Raw genomic sequence first — 23,151 nt, 5'->3', positions numbered from 1 at the left:
TGAGGTTGATTAAAGAGTACATACGAGGTCGAATGCAGTGACGAATAGAGATAAAAAATTTAAACATGTAAAGAAAGAGTTAACGATAGCGGAGGAGTGCGTTATATTAGGAAATCGAGGAGTGGTGCCTTTTAAATTAAGGGAGGAAGTATAGGATTCATCCGGGACATCAAGGAATTGAAAAAGGAGTGGTGGAGTCATGAATATGTGTGATGGCCTGATTAATAAGAAGATTGAAGCAGGAGTTGTTTGATGTGGTTACGAAAATCAAAGTATTGGAAGAGGAAATTTAACAATCTCCGGCAGTTAGGGAGGCGCACCCGAATTTTTTTGTATTAAAGCAGAAACCGAATCAAAAGTTGGAAATGGAGATAAGTGAAACGTCTGAATTTGTAGTGGGACAGACCGTTTGGGCAAGAATGTATGGTAGTACAAAAAAATGGGAAAGCATTGGACACAAATTAAATTGAGTGAAATTCATCTACGGAAGAGAGGGAATATGGCAGGGAGGTGAAACTGGGAATTACGTTCGGGAGTATGAATAGGAGAAATTTATTGATAGGAAATTTTAAAAACGTGGTGGAAAATTTATCTTAATATCGATAAAAATCTAATGGGACAACTAAACCAATGTTCGGATATGGTTTGACTCTACACTTGTGCGACAGACAAAAATAATGAAAAGTGGATCAGTAATTACCAGCTAACAAAGAGAGGATGCTCAAGGTTAATTGCTGTTTGAATTGTTCAAAATACGATGGGCAATAATTATGCCGGGGGTGAGGTTAAAGTGCGACGTGTGGTTTTCGATTAGTGGAAGCATGTCATATATCTATTTTTGGGGAAAATTTAATTTTGTGCATTAATTGTTATTTTTTTTGTTATTTTGTCACTTCATCATTATCAAGGACTAATATATTTTATTTTTATGACTAGAGAAAATTATTAATAAATTTATATTTATTTTTCAAAATGTGTAAGATATAAAAGACATTTAAAAAAAAGGTAAAATGAAAATATTTTTTTTGTTTTGTAAAAAATTAATTATAAATTATTCTGTCGCATACATGAACTTGTTCCTTTTTGAAAATATATCTGTAAGAGAAAATAGTATAAATTAAAATTATCTCAATATTTAAATTGTGTCATCTTTATATATTATTGTAAGCGCAAAGAATTACTAAACTCCTCTTAAATTAGGCCGCAATAGTATAAATAAAAATTATCTCAATATTTAAATTGTGTCATCTTTATATATTATTGTAAGCGCAAAGAATTACTAAACTCCTCTTAAGTTATGCCGCTGCATATTAAAAAAGGGATATCAAAGTCCTCTTAAGTGAGGCGATTAATATAAAAAGATATTATCAAAGTCATCGTATCTGTAAGCGACCTTCGCGCTATAACCTTTTACAGTAAACTCTATCGCACGGAAGTGCTGCCCGTTTTTTGTTACATTTTTAAGGCCTATCGCATACAAGTGCTACCGAAATTTTTTTTACAACTGCTATTTTATAAAATATAAATCAATCTTACATATCCTTCTTCAGACATTTTATTTTGTAACATGATTATTAAAAAATTTATATAAATATTTGTAAAATTTGGGTTTTAAATTCAAATACAAAGTTATTAATGACAATAATATATAAGGAAGAATAATTAGAAAAAATAAATATTCATATTAAATCATTCATGATTTAAATGCATTAACTTGTTAATTGTTGATATAGTTTACGAAATTCTGCCTCATATTTCATAATTGCATTTGTAAATATAAATTAATAATTATTTATTTTTGGAAATCTTGATAATTGAAGCAGGATTATATTCTTTATGAAGAGGTTCAGCAAAATTAAGTATTGTTGAATTGATAGATATGCGAGTGTTGTTTATTTTAATTTTTTGCATTATATATGAAGCTTGAAAACCTTTACTGCTTATGGCATCATCAGAAATAAAACGAATATGCAATTTGTTTGTTATGGAATATATTTTCAAGTCAGTCTGGAAATAAATATATAACGTATACAATATATTATATATTACGTGATTTCCACAATATTTACCCATCACAAAATCATTTTCTCCATCAAAAATTATTATATAATCATAGGAACAATTTTTCTCGCTTTCCAAATCTAATGACTTAAAATTTAGATTTATTCTAAAATTTTGTTATTTAATAAATGTATATAATTATGTATAGAATATTCAACAAATATGAGAGAATATTTAAAAAAAATCTTATTCTTTCTTATAACCACTAAATATAATGAACATATTAGTATTATATTATATTACATGTAGTCTTTTGGAGCCATTATATACCAATCGCATTCTTCTCTATTACCATAATTATTATCGCCATATTTTGAATGTGAAAATAAATATTTTTTATAAGGTTTACTAATTAGATAGCCCCCACATACTATATAAAATGAAAATTTAATAGAAATTTTTAGCTATTCGTTATAAATTTTTTTTTACTCACAAATTAACTTGTCAAAATGAGCATTTAATGGTAAGTGAGTAATTTATATAATTTGATACTATAAATAGAAACCTGTGGAATAAGTTGCCAAAAATCCCTTTCTCTGAACAGATGCATCACTTTCAAATATTATCAACACGTTAGAAGAAGAAGAAATTAAAGAATAAGGATTTTTACTACCACAAAATTTTCCAAGAGATGGAAAGGTAATGTCGGATCCATCGTAAATTTTGATATTGTCATAAGCACAACTCTGATGAGGTTCAACTTCAAAATTTTCAAATTCCTGTAGATAATTTATATTTATGTGAATTATATATAAGGTGCACCACTGTACATGCATTTTATTTGACTATATAAAAGGTAAGATTATGAAATATTTTTTAAATTATTAACAATCAAACACATAATAAAGGTTCATTTAAGCTTGTAAATAGAAATTCAAAACACCTATAGAAAATATCACGTTAGTTACTCACCTATTATTATTCATTTTAGAGAATCAAAAATAACTATAGAGAAATAAAGATCTATAAACAAAATCTTCCTTTTTTAATTTCATTCTTGAAGAAGATAAAAAAATTTGAATATTAAAAAAGTATCGGAAATTTTAATTTGATAAAAGTGGTTATTCTATAATGCTTAAATAAATCGTATGTTTAGAATATAATGAGTTAAGATTATTAAATAATTTTCAATATTAAATCAACCCAAATTGTATTTTAAATCAATTAAAAATATTAGTCTCATGATTATGTAAATAATTGTAAATACTAATTTAATTCTTTGTCCTGATAAACTTGTTATGTTCCAAGAACAAGTTTTTTTCCTTGGATATTGATCTGGCCAGTTTGGACTAATAATTTTTCCAAATGATGAAATAATGTTATATTGACATCCACCTAATATCATATGTTATAAAGATTATAGCTATCGCCAGTTGCGTTAATGAAAGAGGGGATGGTTAGTTGCAACACAATGGGCAATTTTTTTCTCCGAATGCCTGCACATTATTTTAAAAAATTTAACTTGCTTGCCAATTAAAATAAAATTAACTTTTTCTCCCATTTATCTAAAAGTGTCGTTTAACCCGCCAGCCCTATGTTTGACATTTGTTGATTTTATTCATCATTTAATGAAGGCAGAGGATTTGCTTGAGATTATTTAGGTATTCTAACTTTTGCCACCAGAATTTTTTTTAATTTTTAAAATCATTTCATTTTTGAATAAAGCCAAAAAAAAATCAAAAATTCTAGGCCTTAACATCTCATCAAAACAGGATATCCAAATAAATGCTTAAATCGTAAGCAGCAAATATCTATAGCTAAATGTAAATCAAACTAGATCTCTATTCATGATCCTATGCCTACATGGCCTAAAAGATTCATGATACAAATTTTCCAGTAATTCTTTTCTCTCATATAACAAACAGATCAAACAATAAATTATATTACTTATTGGTTTGGTATAAGTTTCAGAATTAGTGTTTATAAAATCTCGGCTAATAGTTTCCATTTTGTTTATGACTCGGTTTCTTTCTTGTGGTTTGCAAAAATTTTAGAGTACAAGTCAGACACCAAATATTAACGAAAGTCAATTATATAGTTCTCCTAAATTTTTATTCTGGCATGATGCAAATTTTACTTATTTTACTAAGAATATTTTTTCCTTTATACTGTTTACCAAACGTCAAATGGATTAAAATAATATATATTTAGCACTAAACATTGATAGAATTTAAAGAATAAATACTTTCAGTCGCCTTCTAGTTCTAAGATTGGCCAAAATTTGTTTCCTAGCTCAGAAAAATTATAGATACGCTCAGAATTAGTCAATTAATTGCTCAGAAATATTCCATTCCTTGTAATATTATTCTAAGAATTTGTATATGGCTAAAAATTTTCAAAAAAAAATGACACCTTCCAGTTCCCATGTACTTCTGATTTCAATAACGAAAGTTAAACTCCCTCCTCCCTTTGCCATTGTCCTTGTCAGTTCCTCTAAATAAAAATTATTGGTTAAAAATGCTTATTTAAAAAAATGAATCTTTTGATTTGTAAATATGGTTTTGGCTAAAAAGAATGGGGTAAATCAAACATCCAGGGTATTATATTTATCGTTTCTCCTAAACTTATTTTGAAAGATATGAAAATTGACCGTAAATAATTAAAATATTTTAAATCCATGAATAAATTAAATTTCCCCCTTTTCATAATTTCATAAGTTATTATTTTCTAGAGTCATTCTTTATGTAAAGATATTGGACTAGCTATTAGAAAAATATTTCACCCCCTCCCCCCCCCTTCCCGGAAGCCAGAATGAAAAATAAAGAGGAAGACCAAATAAAGCTCAAAAAATCCCTGCATTGACTGATCGAATTTTAATATTAAAAGTATTATAATTATATTTATGAACATTAATATAAAATGTTTTACTTTTGATATCTAACTATTATTATGTTATTAAAATTAAAAATTTAAAACCTGCAAGACCTAGAATGATAAATAACATATAAGACAAAAAAGATATTGACTTAAATTTGGCCATGTCATTATAAATCCTATTCGCTAAGATCAATTTACATATTATCTGAGTGATATTTAACATTTACATCGATAAATCTTTAACATAATATTCATGTTTGGAATATTTGAAAATCTGAATGCCCCTCAAGACATAGTGATCAATAAAATTTATAATGCTATCGGTAGATCTTTATATTTATGTTAGAATTTCTTAGCTTCTCCATCGCACCCTGAATAATAGAATTTTAATTTTCCATATATAATCAATAAAAATTTTTCGAAATATTATACTCAAAACTTTTTAATGAGCATTAATGAACTCAATTGATTTCCTCATTAGCTTTAATTTAATAGATGTTGACTAATTGTATTTAAAAAATTAATCTCCCACCCCCCTTAACAAGTACTCTGATGACATTCAGTATCATTGTAATCAATTTATCTCTTCCATGACCTAGACCCGAGAGCATAGATTAATAAAACTTAACAAAACTTAGCAATCTATTTGATTAACTTGAAAATAAAATACTTTAGTAACAAAAATTTCTGAGCGATTTAGCATTTTTTCTGCGAAAATCAATAAAAAAAATTATGAGAAAATCAAAATTTTTACTTTTGCAAAATCGTTTTGATTTTAAGAAGAGTAAAAAAAAAATTGTGAGCGTTTAAATTTTTATTTTGTGCGAAATAATATTTCATTCATTTAATGCAAAAAATAGGTTCCAATGTAGCTAATTTATTTAAATATAAAGAATTTTTTTACCAGTATTGATTTTTTTTTTTTATTGTTTTATTTATTGAATCAGAATTTTAAAAAAAACAAAAATATGTAGAAGAACCTATTATAAATGCTCTTACTGAAATAACACAAAAAAAATACATTTCCTTAGAAGCAGACAGAATATTGTACATAATTAACATTAGAATGTATTAACAAATTATTTAATTACAACACTAATTTATGCATATTTCAAAAAAAATAACATAGATAATTGAGGTTATGAGAATAGCGGAAATTATTAAATTAGAACTTGAGGAAGGCTAATAGTCAAAAGTAGAACTCTTAGTTTACCCCCATTTACAGAAATATTAATGTAGGGTCAGTAGAAGAAAACTCTCTTGAATCTTTATCCTACTCTTGGATACTTTTATAACTCAAGTGAATGAAAAGTTCTTGATTCATCAGACAGCATTTATAAATATGTAAATATAATTAGCACAGATCGAAATCTATTGGTAAGCCCTTATAAATATACGCAGAGATTTGTGACTAAACACTATGAATCATCGAAAAACTCTCTCAATCATAAAGAAGATATAAATTTAAAATATGCTTCTTAATTATATTTTTTCGTGCAATTCCATTTTTAGTGCACCTTATTTTCTTTCATGAATACTTAGTAAGTTTATTTGCATGAAGATTGTTAAGAATATTTTAGTGCATAATTTATATTTCCAATATTTAAATTTTTTAATATAATTGATTTAAGACCGATTGCAATTGGCTCGACCTTTCGTCGTTTAGTAGCTAAAATGATTTCCTCTCGAATAAAGCATGTTGCTTCAAATATACTAAGTCCTTTCCAACTTGGAGTTGGTATACCTGGCGGCTGTGAAGCTGTTGTTCATCTAACGAGAATACACTTAGAAACCCAGCCAACCAACGAATCTTTAGTCAAAATCGACTTCAACAATGCTTATAACACTCTTTCTCGGAATTCCTTTCTGAGCTCATCGAGTATTCTCTTTCCTGGTTACACTAAAATCTTTTATTCATGCTATCAACAGCTTTCCACTCTCCAATTTGATACCTATAAAATTCCTTCGATTGAGGGCATACAACAGGCAGATCCTCTAGGTTCTTTATTTTTCTGTTTAGGGATCAATGAAATTGTTAAATCTATTAACGAGGCATGTTCATTATCATTACATGCATGATACATCGATGATGGAATCCTTTGTGGTCCAAACGACGAAATCAATAAAGCTGTAATGATAATCAAGGATGCAGGGCTATCCATTGGTCTATCAATCAACCATGAAAAATCAGAATTCATTCCAATTAATTCATCTGAAAACAATTTTCATAATTTCAAATAGATTACTCTGGGGGAATTATCTCACTTAGGTGCTCCCGTTGGTGGACACACAGACATATCATCCTTCCTACAATCTACACTCGAAACCCTTAATGAGTTGGCTGACCTATTTTCCCTTCTCCCCTCTCATAAAGCCTTTTTTCTCCTGAAAAATTTCTTCAATATCCCAAAAATTCTTTACGCGCTCCGCTCTACCCCTATTTTTAAATTTCCCACTTCCTTAGGCATTTATGAAAATGGGATTAAAGTCCTAATTGAAAGTATCCTTAATCTAAAATTCCATGAATTAGCGTGGACACAAGCCACCCTTCCTACCAAGATGGGAGGACTAGGCATCAGATCCCCTTCCGATCTTGCCTTAACTGCCTTTATATCGAGCTGTCTTTTAACCAAAAATTTAGTCAATCCTAATTCCTTAAATTCTGACCCTTCCTTTGATAGTGCCATCATTGAATGGAAATCTCGATTCATTGCCGACCACCCAATTCCAGAAACGAACAAGCAGAAGGACTGGGATAAGCCCATTATTGCAAGTTGCGTCGAATCTCTCCTTTCCAGTATGCAATCATTGGACCGTCCCTTATTCTCCTCTCTGCTTAATGGTTCTGGACATGAGTTTCTCGAAGCCATTCAATCCGCGAACTTACAATTACAACTGACCCAAAATAAGCTAACTCATGCTATAGGCATTCGTTTAAATTGCTTAGTAACCCAACCCCACATCTGTGCCGGCTGCAGTTCTGCTGTTTTGAGTAATGGAAGGCATAGTCTACATTGTCGTTCATGTAAAGGCCGCATCGTTAGACATAACATTTGCAATTCTATAATTCTTAGAACTCTGAGATCAGCTCAAATTCCTTCTATTCTCGAACCCTCTGGTCTTTTCAGATCTGATGGGAAACGCCCTGACGGGATCTCTCAAATTCCCTGGAAGCGAGGTCAATTCTTGGTCTGGGATTACTCTTGTATTGATCCTTTGGCTCCTTCCAATCAATCCCTTAACATTCTGGAGAACAAGGAGCTTCTAAAAATTGCAAAATATTCAGAGATATCCCAGGATCACTTATTCATTCCCATCATTTCCACTACCTTGACTACCTTTGGGAATCGTGCTCTTTCTTTCTTCAAGGAACTTGGATCGCTAATCCGCAAACTAACAGATGAACCTCGTGAAGGCTTCTTCTTAAGACAAAGACTCGCAATAGCAATTCACAGGGCCAATTACATCAGCTTCATCTCACATGATGATTAGAATATATATTATATAATTTTAATCGCGTAATGAATAATTTATTTATATAATAACTTTTCAATGTTCATTTTTATATTATTAAACATTAATATAGTTCATTTTAAATCTATATAGCAAATTTTAATGCGCAAAAAATTTCTATAATTTAACAAATTTCTTTTCCGGGACATTATTTTATACGGATTCATACTTCGGTTATATACTTTTAAAAAATTTATAGTCACTTATATTCATAAGTTTTTTGAAACTTGTACCCCTATTTTAGAAAGTCTAACGACGATCTTGTATTTTAATATAAAAATGATAAAACTAGAATTAAATTAACAGAAATTTGTTAATATTTTAAACTGCCGGCAACAAGCAAGAAATTTTAAGATATATAAACGTTTGGACCTTCTTTTTTAAAATACCGGTCCGGATCAGTGTTTAGGCTTCCACGGAAAAAAACATTATCGCGGAATTCGTTAATTATATTAAGGTGATATGTATTAAAAAATTACTTATATTACTATTTACCTTCTTTACAATCATGTCCATTATCGTGAAGAATATAATTTTCATAACATATACATTGATACGATCCTGGTAAATTTCTGCATAAATGTTGACATCCACCATTGTTAATTGCACATTCATCTTTATCTTGGGCAAAATAGAGACAAAAATTTTTATAGTTTAATATACCTCTATAAAAAATAGCGGCAAATCCACTTTTCTGAACGGAGTTATCAGACATAAATTTAATTATCAAAACATTATGCTCCGAGGTAATTAAGGCAGGTAGAGTTGAGCCACACAATGTGGCATGTAAAAAAGAATAATCATCTTGCTGAATATTTCCACTCCTGATCTCTATATTATCGTATTCGCAATCTTCCTGTAAAATTTTTATTGAAATGTTATATTTAATAAATCAAATCAACGTGGTATAGTAGAGTAATGGCAATCCTATGGGGGAGTGGTCATTGGTTAATATTTTTTAAAAAATAAACTCACGCAAAGCTTTAATATTAATGTTTTACGTTGATTTCATCTTTATGAAAAATATTAATTATGCACCATATTGTTTTATACTTTAGAAAAAATCTATTAACCAAATAGACTTTTGTAATTTTATTTTTGAGCATTTACAACCTCATTTTATTAATGTGTTATCGAAAAGTAAAAATATAATTAACCGAATAGACCTTTGTATTTAATTTTCGAACATTACAACCTCATTTTTAATACCTTACTTTTTGAAAATTAACTAATAACCTTTGAATAAAAAAAATTTGTGATTTAATTTTGAAAATTTTTTATTCATGAAAATTACAAGATTATAAAAGATTTTTTGCAAAAGGTTTAGAATTTATAGGTAAAATCAAAATTTTTTATGATTTTGCTCAAATTTTTTTTGAAGATTTTGTTCAAACTTTGGTTCTCATTAATTACATTATTTCCCTCTAAGTCAAAATGTGTAAAATTAATGGTTATTTTATAGCCTTCAGGAGCTAACAATTGCCACACACATATTTTATTAGGCGGATAAAGTTCTGGAAAAGAGGGACTTGTTAAGGTGCCGTTTGTTTCTTCAATGTAACCCCCACAAGCCTCTAGAAATAAATATAAAGATTTAGTTAATATAATAATATTTAAAAAATGGTTATTATTAATTTAACCGGTCTGAAAATGGCCATACTGAAAATTACAATTGAAAAAAAAATAACTATTAAAATATGTCACCTATTACGGTTAGAATCTTGAAAGGGGCAGTTTTTTGCTAAAAATCAAACAAAAACGTTTTTTTAACCGATCAAATTATGGTCTTAATCAATTTGTATTTTTCAATATGGATATTTTTACACCAGTCATGGTTTCTTAGATATTTCTTTTATAACAACAACGAAATTAAGATATTATGTTCGAGTTCACCTTCACATGTTTTTTTATCCGCACGTAGCTCATATCCTATTTTGCATTCACATTTATAGCTTCCTAATGTATTCTTGCAAATTTGATGACATCCGTGGTCATTTTGTAAGCATTCATCATATTCTTAAAATTTTAATAAAATGAAAATTGAGTTATATATGTCGTAATTTTAAAGGGAACAGAACTATCCGGGATCATCGCGGGTTTTAAAGAGATCCCTTTAAGAATTCAATTTTTTAAAGGAAAACGGTATTATCACGTTTGAATCATAATAAGGAAAAATCTTAATTTAGAAGGAATTTTAAGCGCGTTTTGCTTTATTTTTTTTTAAATTTTATTGTTATTTATTTATTTTCAAAGTTTTTTGGGGAGCTTATGAAAGTAGATGGGTCGAATATAGAGTATCAATCGATAGCTAATCAAAGATCTATTCAACTAGAGATCGACATTTCCTCATTAATGGGCGAGTCTAGGTCTGGGAGGTCAGGAATATTTTTATAAACACAAAATATCGAAATGGGCATATAAAAGCTAATTTAAATATCTTACTGAAAGCATTTAATATTGGTTTTGATGGGTAGGACAGGGTTTAGGGGTGGTGGAGGAGGGATATGGTAAAAATAAAAGATATTGATATGGGTATCAAATAAAAGGTAATTAAAATATTTTTTTCATTGTAATAATAATCAAGTGGTCAGGTCTATGACCTGGATAGGTCAGGAATATTTTTCAACATAAAATATCGATATGGTATATCAAATAATCGCTAATTTAAAGATCTTTTGACTGAAAGTATTCATTAAAGGTCTTGATGGGTAGGGCTTGGTCTAGGGGTTGGGATAAAAGATATTGATATGGGTATCAAATAAAAGGTAATTAAAATATTTTTCTATTGTAATAATAATAATAATCACTCAAAGTGGGCGGGTCTGGAACCTGGCGGGGTCAGGAATATTTTTCAACATAAAATATCGATATGAGTATCAAATAAAAGCAAATTTAAATATCTTTTGCTTAAGTATTTATTCTTGGTCTTGATTGGGTATGACTTGGTCCCTGGGATGGATGGAAGGAGGTGGGGGTAAAAAATAATTTATTTTGATATGGGCGACAAATAAAAGGTAATTAAAATATTTTTTTATTGTAATAATAATAATCACTCATAGCGAGAGGGTCTAGGTCTTGGAGGGTCAGGAATATTTTTATCAACACAAAATATCAAATTGGTATCAAATAAAAGCTAATTTAAATATCTTTTGATTGAAAGTATTTATTATTGGTCTTGATGGGTAGGACTAGGGTATGAATAGAGGAGGGGGTGGGAGGTTACAAAAATTTTTTTTTATGTGTATCAAATAAAAGGTAATTAAAATATTTTTTTATTAAAAGTGGGTGAACACAAAATATCGATATTGGCACCAAATAAAAGAATTTAAATATCTTTTGACTGAAAGTATTTTCTTGGTTTTGATGTGTAGACCTTGGCCTAAGGGGGGGGGGGGTTAAAAATAATTTTTTTTTGATATGGGTATCAAATAAAAGGTAATTAAAATCATTTAATATTAATAATAATTACTCTAAGTGGTCCGGTATAGGTCATGGGGGGGGGGGGTCAGGAATATTTCTATAAACATAAAATAACAATATGGGTATCAACTAAAAGGTTTAAAAATATATTTTGTTTGTATTAATATTGTCACTCAACGTGGGCGAGTCTAGACCCTGGAGGGGTCAGGAATATTTTTATCAACATAAAATATAGATATGGGTATCAAATAAAACGAATTTAAATATCTTTTGACTGAAAACATTTATTTTTGCTCTTGATGGGTAGGACTTGGTCTAGGGGGGTGAGGGGGTAAAAAATAAAAATATTGATATGAGTATCAAATAAAAGGTAATCAAAATATCTTTTGATTATTAATAATTATCATTCTAAATGGGCGGGTCTAGTCTTAAGGGGTCAGGATTATTTTTCAACACAAAATAACGATATGGATATCAAATAAAAGGTAATTAAAACATCTCTTGATTGTAATAATTATACTCTAAGTAGGCATTCTTTACCAAGTTCATCATATAATGTCAATGAATTGATACTTTATTCTTTTTAATGAATATTTTACTAACTCCATCATACTAATTTAACTCTTCATTTTTATATATTTTTTATTTTAAACCAGATTTCACCACAGTTTCTAATCCGACTTGCACAAATACTTTATATCTGCTTTATAACCATAATAGTACTACTGAACCTGAGGCCATAGTGATTGCTCATAAAATAAAAATTGGGAATTCTTACGATTCATATTACAATATTAAATATATTCTTTCGGAGAGGAGGAAATATAAAATAGGACACATTAATATGCCAAGATAAAAATCCATAAACTCAATAGGAATTAGCATGGAATTTTCTTTAGCTAGACTGCCTTCGTTTATTGCCTATTTAATAAATAGTAATAAGAGAGACAATACAAAAGTAAAATTATTCATTGGGAATCATAGACCAAATCTATGCCCTAAAATATTGAAGCTAAAATTATCCAAGGGGCGAGAAACTATGGGTTGGAACTAAATTTGGGAAAAATTGATTCCCCATTTTTAAAAACGAACTTTCACAAATCAATAAAATTTATCAATTTTTAATAAGCCCATCTCCATAATAACAGCATCAAGAAGTGCATCTTCTTATGGTAATTGTAAATCAATTTGCAATTTCCAAAAAAGTTGCAACAATAAGAGATGCCAATTTTTTAAAAATGGCATTAATTATAGTTACAAAATGTCACTTAAATATTATTTGTATAAATAATAAATAATTGTTCAAAATTAAATTTTAAATTTCTATTATCAAAATCAAATAAAATATGTGTTGATAATATATCTTGAAAAAAATATAATAATAGGAATGATTTGCTTGTAATGTAATAATTTATACTGGAATAATTTTAAAAAATTTATAATGTCATTGTAAAATTTGAAATCGATTTCATATATAGCCTCCAGAAATTTTGAGATTTAAAAATATTACATATTAGATTAAGTTGCAAGAAAATAATTTTATCATAAGGTTACAATAAATTTTTAAAAAGCATTGACTATATTATGTTCCCTGCTTATAGTTATATTTAATATTGAAGTCTAAATATGTTTTATTTAATTTTTATTTGATACCCATTTCGATATTTTATGATGAAAAATATTCCTAACCCCTTTAAGTCATAGATGAGCCCACTTTGAGTGATTATTATTACAATAAAAAAATATTTTAATTACCTTTTATTTGATACCCATATCAATATCTTTTCTATTTTACCACTTCCCCCCCCCTGCCACTTTCAAGACCAGTGTTGATAAAAATATTCCTGACCTCCCAAGACCTAGACCCTCCCGTTATGAGTGATTATTATTATTACAATAAAAAAATATTATAATTACCTTTTATTTGATACCCATATCAAAAAAAAATTATTTTAATCTTCCCTCCCCCCTCCATCTTCCCCCACACCAAATCATACCTATCAAGACCAAGAATGAATACTTTCAGTCAAGAGATATTTAAATTATTTGTTACCCATATAGATATTTTATTTTGATAAAAAATTCCTGACCCCCTCAGACCTACACTTGCCCATTAAGGAGTAGAGATTGACCTTCAGTTGAATATATCTTTTGATTAGCTATCGATTGATACCCTATATTAGACATATCTTATTTCATAAGGCCAAAAAAACCACATTCAATTAATAAATAACAATAAAATTTAAAAGAAATAAAACGAAAAGCGCGTAAAACGTTTTTAAAAACAAGATCTCTCTATATCACGATTAAAACGTTATAATACCGTATTATCATTCCTTAACTTAAAACCATAATTTTTTAGTTATCCCCCGTGATGATCCCGGATAGTTCTGATCCCTTTAAAAATTACGACATATATAATATAATTGGTCAGGTAATTTTAAAATCAGTTTTATTTGGGATAGGCGAATTTTTATTTATTTATTTAACAATCCATACCGAATGTAAATTGTTTTAGAGGGAAATTGAAAATATGAGTTTGAGTAGAATTATATTTTCCACTGATTAATTGATATACAATTTTAATTTATTTTTTAAAATATTGGTCCGGCTTGTATTTTTTTTACGAATTTTTAAAATCATATTATTTCCGCTTTGGTCGGGCCTCTGATATTAAGAAATTTTTATATTTTTTAAACCTTTTACAAAATTTAGAGAGAACCCAGCTTTTTGGACAGAAGCATCGGATTTAAAATGAATATACATATAATTAGCATTAGATGTTAAATTAGGAGGTAATTTGTATCCACAAAATCTTCCAATTAGAGGAGCTTCATTAGTTTTTCCACCTCTTACTTCCAAATAATCGTATACGCAGTTATCATGATTTTCAATCTACATATTTTATATTAATTGGTATAGTATTTTAGGTGATACTTCAAATGTCTGAAAAGTAATAGCCACTTGATATCCTTCTTCAACTGTTAATATCCAAATGCAATCTTTATTTGGAAAATAATCATCTGGAAAATTGGGGCTTCTTAAGTAACCAAAGTCTGACCTAATATCCCCTCCGCAGAATACTATTTTGAAAAGTTAAAATAAAGAATGGAATGGAATGCAATTATATTTCTTAAAGTAATTTTTATATAAAATTGTTTACTTGCCTTTTATTTCGTTCGTTCGCTTTTTTCTTTCTTTTCTCTCTTTCCTTCTTTCTTTCTTTCCTTCTTTCTGTTTTTCTTTCTATTTTTAAATCTAATTAAGTAAAAGTGTTTAACAAATTAGAAAATTTTTCAATCATAAAGTTATATCAAAAAATATTTTTTTCATAAATTTACAAATGCCGTTCTGGAAAAAAAAAATCTAAAAATATTTATTACTTTCATAATTTGCAAGAAATCCCAAATTTTCTTGATTTGGAGAGTTTGATTTATATTCAACCCACAAATTATTACTTGATGATGTAATAATTAATGGCAATTTTATAAATCCACAATACACACCTAAATAAATAAAAATGTTAATATTAGATAAAAATGATTTCAAAAAAGTCTAAACCATATAATTTTGAGAGAATAAAATACCCATCTCTAATAATCACATATTCGTTTTCACAATTTTTATTATCGGGTATATCGAATTCCGTTATGTTTAGAGAAATATATTCGCCGTAAGTCCCAGAGATTCGCCATCGACATATAAAATCGCTCATACCATTTAATGTATTGATTAAATTTGTATTGACAGGAGATTGAATAACACCCTTTGGGCGAAGTAAAGTTGAACCACACTCTTTTATTGATTCATTTAAAATGTTAAAATCATTTAAAACAATTACTTGGACAGCTATACAATTTATTGGCTTGTCGGATATCACCTTCGCTCAGATGTATCCTCTGTCCGATTTCAGGCCTTTTTCCATCTTTTCCTGGAAACCTAGGCAATATTGTGTCTAAGTAAGTGCTTTTGGAAAAAGTGTTACGAGCATAATGCATAATACTGCCAAAATCATATGGCTCTCCCAGACTATTAACTTCAGAACTTTGCTTTTCTTTAAAATTATACTCCTGCCCTAAAATAAAATTTTATTAATTATTATATGATATAATCATACCTGCTAAGATATTTTCATAGTTTATTTGAACGTTATCATTTCTATCTGGCCTAGTATGTTCATGCCAAAATCCGATTACATGACCAATTTCGTGTACTACAATCCCAAATTTATCACAATTTTTTCCTATGGAGAGAGCTTGACTGCCTTTTCCTCGTTTACCTACAAATGAACAGCATCTTATGGTAAAAGAAAAATTATAATACTCAATAAATTAAAAAATTATACAAGAACCAAAAATATAAATATCTAAAAAAGTAAAAAATTTCTTACATATGGATAGTGAAGGTTTTCGGGGGCCTGTCAAACTCGGTCTTTGAGTTTCAGTTTAATTTACAGGGTGCAGAATGGTCTCAACTACATATATTTTAATCTTACACTATATTTATAATTATGTCCTCTCATAATATTAATATTTATTTGATAACATTATATTTATATATATTATTAGATAATGGTAAAATCGAAAATAAATTAGGTTGAACTTAGTTTTAATATTAAAAACAGGCATTCAACAGCAAAATTTAGTCTAACATAAAGTTTGGCCTTGTTCTAGATTAATTTATAGAACGGCGGTCTAAATAAGTCTTTTGCTCCCTAGACCATTTTATAGTTAACAGAGCTTGCCAAAAAAGTTATGACCTGAATCAATTATCATAGAAGATTAAAAATGAAGCAATCTGCAACCAACCCTAAAAACCTCAAAAATTATTTAGAACCAGCTCTTAAGCATTATCAATTGCTCAATAATGGCGCTAAAAACGGAATTTTTAAAAGGTTATAATTTGAATCTGAACAATATCTTGCACTCTTTTTTTTAATAATAAAATTAATTATTTATTCATAAATTTTTTATATAAATTTGTAACATTGTTTTGGGATTTTAATTATGATGGTAATCAACGAAATATATGATATTATTAAATAAAAGATTCTGGAATAATGAGCATATGTGACACAAATCTATTCATTTTAACTAAAAATATTGTGAAATTAGTGATTTCCAAATAATTACCCACAAGGCCTCTCTGTAAAAACAAACCAATCATCATGAATGCTCTCATTACGCTCTATAAATGTTATACATGTGTAATTTTCCCAATGTCTCATGGCTTGTATAAATAAAGCCTTGTGAATGCCTAACAAAATTGTTGGTTTGCATCTTTAAATATAAAAATTACCATCAAATATGGGATCGATTTCATAAGGAATTACAGCATAATCCCACACTCTGTTCTTAATAGCAGTAACTGCTCTTTTATATCGGGAGGCTATATTTCTTTGAAATATTTTTTTATTAATAATTTTAAAACATTGTTAATTATTTATTAAAACATCGATTTTTACCTAAAACGAATTATTCGTTAATTGATTGGTATTTTACATACGAATAATGAAAAAATTATTAGGCGATTAATAATTTTTTAAATTATGTGTAAAATTATTGGAAAACTATTTATAATTAGTTGTAAGTACTTGAAAGTATTTGCAAGTATATCCAACATTTTCCAAATTATTTTGAAATTTATTTCCCCATAATTTTCAAATTTAATAATTCACTTTTGAAAAATTTTTAAAAAATTTAATTTTCGAATCAAATATTCAACGAATTGAATAATGGTTTATTTTTCGCAGGAACATGAACAAGGAATTATTTGATTCACATGATTACGAATAATACTAATAACGAATAATGTTATTACATTCGTTTTTGTTGGTCTAGGTTATATGGATTTATAATTAATAATTGATATATAAAGATTATGATATTCATAAAAAAATTTAAGAGAAACAGAATTGTTTATATTTTAACGTTAATAAATTATGTATTATACTTGTTAATGTGGTCATATAATTGTTTATGTCTGTAATGTCTTAAATTCTTAAATCCAGTTTGTTTATCTCTATATAAATCATTTTTTAAACAGCTTTTAAATAATTGTTTATGTTTCCTCAATTCGCTATAATTTTGGATATTAAACATATCGAATGCTTCTTCTTCAGTGAGTATAATATCACCTATTAGCGCGCCTATTTTTCATAAAAAATTATAAATATAAAATTAACATAATAAAATTATGACAAAACTGTTGTTTAATTTCAGAATTAATTGATTAGATCTAACAATGTTACTCAACTAAGGAACCAAATTTCCTCTATATCTGCACTTCAATAAATTGTTTGCTAACGTAGTTTATGTAAAATGATTGCTAAGTTAACAAATTCATCTGATGATAAAATTATAAGCTAAATCTTGAAAATTCTAAATTTTAAGAATTCATACACTTCAATACTTTTGCTTTTATAGAGACAGGGGTTTAGCCAAGTTTTTTTCATAAACAATTGAAAAAATATTTTTTAATAGTTTTTTAAAATATCAATTTGTGGGTATATATATAATCTTAAAGATGATATTGAGATAATATTTCTATCAATAATTATAAAATAAAAAGTTTGTGTAAAGGTTGAATTTGTGCCCAGTCAAATCAAAAATAGCCTTCATATATTTAACTGAATAGGGATCTAGCTAGAAATTTACTTATGGGGTGGGGATTTTATTCTTAAAAATATATTTAAAATGTTTTTTATCTTGTAGTGATTGTTTAACATGTATAAATAATACGAAAAAAACTAAATATGCAAAATTAATGTTGCATATAAATATTACTATAAAATGTAAAATCATATATAGGTCGTGTAAACCATGGAAAAATAATTATGTATACCAGAGAGATAAGAATAAATTAAAAATAATATAGCATTCCACATTATAATTAGTGTGGACAAATTGTTTCATTTCTGGTTGTTTCTAAAAATATGGTTAAAGAGATTTTTGCCAGATATCACCCTATAAAGGTCTTAGCCTAAAAAATGGCTCAACTTTGAGATAAACCGAAAAAAACTCGGCCATTATCTCTTTAATTTTTTTTGACAAGCGCTCCAATATTGAACTGAATTAATTTATTTTAGAATACTGATGAAAAAGCAATAAACAATCTAATTACAAAAAAAAGAAGGAACAACATATACGAATAATATTCTTGCTAATCTACATATTCTGATTGTTATTTATCAATTAAAATTTAATCTCATTTGCGACTGAGTCTATTTTCAATAATACTCTCTCTATTCAAGACAAATCTCTTTATGTATTTAAAAAAACTAATCCATTTAATCTTTACAAACTTTCAAGATAAATTTTTTCCCCCGTTAATGGTGATGAAAAAGTTCTGGCATAATTTTATTATTTAGGGAAAAAATAGAAAATATATTTATATATAGCTATTTCTTAAAAATTTTCTATTAACATTAATCTTTTATACCATAATTTAAAATCTACAAGTATAATACATCCATCCTCAGATATCTTCAAATCCTCCTCATGGTTTATACCGAACTTAAATTTTCCATTATTTTAGAAAATGTGTCAATTATGATCAAGTTAATGATATACATTTTATTTGTTATAATAGGGGCTATACGGCAGTTGGGTAAAAAAGCAAATGTATATAACTTTTTTATTGTGGGGGATTTTTATACTTACTATTTATCATTTGTTCATTTTAGCAGTGGGAGCTTCGCATTTTTAAAATATTGATCGAAAGCAATTTTTAGCCCTTTTCACTGACTTTTATATTTTTTATTTCTTGTTCTGAGGCAAAAGTACCTTTTTGAGTTTTATGGATTTATAGGATATATTTCTCAATATCTAAGTTACTGAATAAACTTAACCCGGAGTTTCAAGCTTGTTTAAAATAATTGTTAATCAATTTAATCTAGCTCAATACCCTTGGGTACGATGGGAAATTTATGAAACAAGAATTCTACAGGGCAACGATCCCACAATATAATTAAAGTAGGTTATCTGTCTATGAAATCTACCAAAAAACCCTAATATCTTTTTCTATTACATTTGTAATGATCGTTCTAGATTGAATCCTTAATGATATCCAAAACGTTGATTTAAATCTCTGATCAGCTGATGAGAACATAGTCGACTAAGTATCTAATCATGATAGAGTGGAAGGGAGAAAAAACCTTAAATTTATTCCGAAAATATAATATATTTTTTTAGAAAATCAATAAAATAAAAAAATTATTGGAAAATTTATTACTGAAAAAAATTTCCCAAGCAAACAATAAAAAGTAATGGTAAATTTAATCTAATTCTTAAAATATTTTTGATTAACCCGAAACCATACAAGGTGCAACCGAACCCAGTCCCTGTGAAAATTAAGCAAAATAAGTGTTATAAAATAAACGAATTATTAATTATATCAGTGTTGTAATTTTAAATTATTTACATTAATTGTTTTATATATATCTGTCTTTTCATTGTCGGTTAAAAACTTAAGACGAAGTTTAGATTTAGAATTAGCCTATCTTATGTAGTGGCTGCATAATAAATTTTTCTTTTAAAAGAGATATTGTCCTATTTCTTAAGGTTTTTTATTATTACCGCATCACTTTCTGAAGGTAGACAAAATTTCATTAATTTTTGTTTCCATAAATAATATTTATAGTGGGATGAAAAGTCTGGTATATTTCATTTATATTAATGGTCGCTAATCTATTTAATTCTTGTTGTTAAGCAGGTAAGCTTGAACTTCATCATATGATTTTAAGAAACATTGTATCATGATTTATACATAGTTCCATAGCTTTATCATATCTTGCTGTTTGCTGCAAATTGCTTAAAATATTGCACCATCTTTTTATGCCATTTATACTTAAAGCTATTTCAGGTAAGCATTTATTAAAAGTATAATGCATTATGTTAATTAATATATGGCATGAACTTGGTATCCTTGTCATCCTTGAATGCACTTATATTCATTATTTTAAACAGCATGTATAGGCAAAATTGCATCAATTATCTTTTAGATTTCCAAGTAAATATGAGAAAATTTAAACAATAAGTTATATAGATGTTTAATTTTCCTTTTAATTTTGACACATTATAATTCGAGTGCAAATGATTAGTATATATTAAAGATAAATGAAAATATAACATATTTATAAAAAATTTATTACCAAATTTCAATACTGAACGAGAGTTAAGACTTTAAATTATTTTTCATTCAATTGAAATTTTATAAGATGGGGAAAAAATGTTGCTTTATAAAATGCCTATTTTTTTCAAAAAGTACTCCTTTTTTAAAAAGATTTAAATTAAACTAGAAAATTTATAATTATAAAATTATTTATATTCATTTTAAAAAGTAAAATTTTCTAGCATAAATTTTGGGAAGGCCCGTAACGCTCAGTCAGCCATAATTTAAAATTTATTCACAATCATGCCGTTACTCATCTTGTCCCGCGTAATTTCACGACCCTCACCCACCTCTATTATCATTCATTTGGTAGATTCCTTTCAGTATTTAACCATATAGATAATATTTTGCTCTATTAATAAAAATTTGAAATCGAAATTCAATATTCATTATTTGTATAATAAAATGAGAATAGAATTTAAAAAACATAAGTATATTTCGGGCCGGATTTAAATTTTTATGATATCATTCATTACATTTTGTCAAATAAATTGATATATTTTAATATTCTATTCTTGCAAGAAACAAGGCGCTAAGATTGTTATGTGGAATTTTTTTTTGGAATAAAAAAATATTAAAATTTTCTATATTTTAATCAATTCGGGCGGATAATTTTTATTAATAAACGAACGATACATAAGCATAGCCAGAATTTTGTCAAGGAAGGGGGTAGCCATATAAATTTTATTGGAAGTCTTTAGGTTCACATATTATAGGCCCTTAGCTGTGTTATATTTTTATAAAAATATTTTGATTCAAGCTCGATGAGTTGAACCTATTTTTTAGTTCGTTCTCCAGAGCTCGATTTTTTGCCTATAAATTCGGCTAAGCCGTTTTGGAGTTGATTGAGGAGCGAATTTGCATCACTGTCAGAAACAACAATGTACGTGAAGGGTGGAATAGCCATTTTCAATCTATTGTATGGAATGGAGAGCCAAATTTAGGGAAACTGTTATTCTTCAAAAACTATAAATAAAACTATCAGAATACGACGGCATATTGCATATTTCATGTAATAATGTAAAATTAAATATTTTATATATATTGTTCCAAAATTTTTATTCAATTAAACTTAAAAATATTTACAACCTTTAAACAAATTATAACTATATTTAGAAGGATTTTTGTCCCTTTTTTTTTATTTTCAGGGAATTTTTGTCCTAGATAATATATCGGGGAGTCCCTGATCCAATCCAGACCCTGCTTAAAGTACTTTTCCCTAATCTCAAATTTTAAAATGTTTGAAACCTTGATTTAGGGAATATTTAAATTTGATTATATTATTATTCGAAAGTAAAAAATAAAATCAAAACTTGTATATATGTTAACGTCAATGTGTTTTTTCCGGAAATGTTATTTTTTCAACTTTAAATCATTTTTTGAGCGCTTTTTTTTAAAGTAAACTTGATTTTACGGGAAATGTATTCCATCATGTTTGGAATACCTATCCCATGAATTTCAGACAATTTTTCTATGAATTTTTAAACTTAATATAATTTATTCCGTATATTTTTTATATAAATTAATGACTCAAAGGTTAACAACATAATTGTCCAATATTTTAGGTAAAATCCGATTTTTAAGTTTAAAAAAACGCGTCAAAGAATGATTTAAAGTTGTAAAAATAACACATTGGCGCCAACATATACACTATCACTTACCACCTTTACAAGGATCCATGTGAGAATCATTGGATATTTTGTACGAAAAATTGTTAGCCAGTAGGTCTTTTATTGAGAATTTGTGCACATTATTTGCCGGAAAATTTCTCGAATTAGTTTGAAACACAATGACGATATATAGAAGCAAACCAAAATAATTTATAGTATTTTTATACCAACCATAATTAGTCATCCTATATTTTTATTATCAAATGATTCAAAAATCATCTTTTTGATTAATATGTAACATAATTTGAAAATATCTCTATATTAATATCGAACTTCGTAAATGCCCCAAAGACAATTCAACAGTTTTTTATAAATTTTAATAATAAATATGTAATAACAAATGATATTAGTAGTACATTTAATAAAATTTAAAACAGACTTTTAAAAAAGTAATTAAAATTGTGGAATTATATTTTACGAAATTTAATATATAAAAATTTAATGTAAATGTTAATAACATATGATATTAATTTAAACAATTCTTCCTCCCACTCTTTAT

At 27.5% G+C, this 23,151-nt stretch overlaps 1 protein-coding gene across 2 annotated transcripts; it reads right to left on the bottom strand.

Annotated features, from left to right (window-relative positions):
• Positions 1-2,304: 2,304 nt before the first annotated feature.
• LOC135929133 (bone morphogenetic protein 1-like) lies at positions 2,305-22,944 on the bottom strand. 2 transcript variants are annotated; one of them, XM_065465648.1, is made up of 18 exons: positions 22,644-22,944; positions 17,764-17,959; positions 17,110-17,207; positions 16,944-17,067; positions 15,929-16,107; positions 15,653-15,886; positions 15,373-15,606; positions 15,195-15,317; positions 14,749-14,894; positions 14,511-14,706; positions 10,285-10,407; positions 9,805-9,965; positions 9,055-9,247; positions 8,887-9,012; positions 3,269-3,396; positions 2,675-2,780; positions 2,567-2,613; positions 2,305-2,431 (listed from the first exon to the last, which is right to left on the bottom strand). In XM_065465648.1, the coding sequence occupies exons 1-18, from the start codon at positions 22,834-22,836 to the stop codon at positions 2,414-2,416; spliced, it is 2,625 nt and encodes an 874-aa protein (XP_065321720.1). In that variant the 5' UTR covers positions 22,837-22,944; the 3' UTR covers positions 2,305-2,413. The 2 variants fall into 2 exon arrangements, with proteins under 2 accessions (XP_065321720.1, XP_065321721.1); XM_065465649.1 differs by lacking the exons at positions 2,305-2,431; positions 2,567-2,613; positions 3,269-3,396 and having other exon boundaries at positions 2,734-2,780.
• Positions 22,945-23,151: the final 207 nt, after the last annotated feature.

This window comes from Gordionus sp. m RMFG-2023, chromosome 4, assembly GCF_954871325.1.
Source record: "Gordionus sp. m RMFG-2023 chromosome 4, tfGorSpeb1-WG-v2, whole genome shotgun sequence".
NCBI classification, from domain to species: Eukaryota; Metazoa; Nematomorpha; class Gordioida; order Chordodea; family Parachordodidae; genus Gordionus; species Gordionus sp. m RMFG-2023.
The sequence above is the reverse complement of the archived record's forward strand: the minus strand, read 5'-3'. Positions and strand labels throughout refer to the sequence as shown.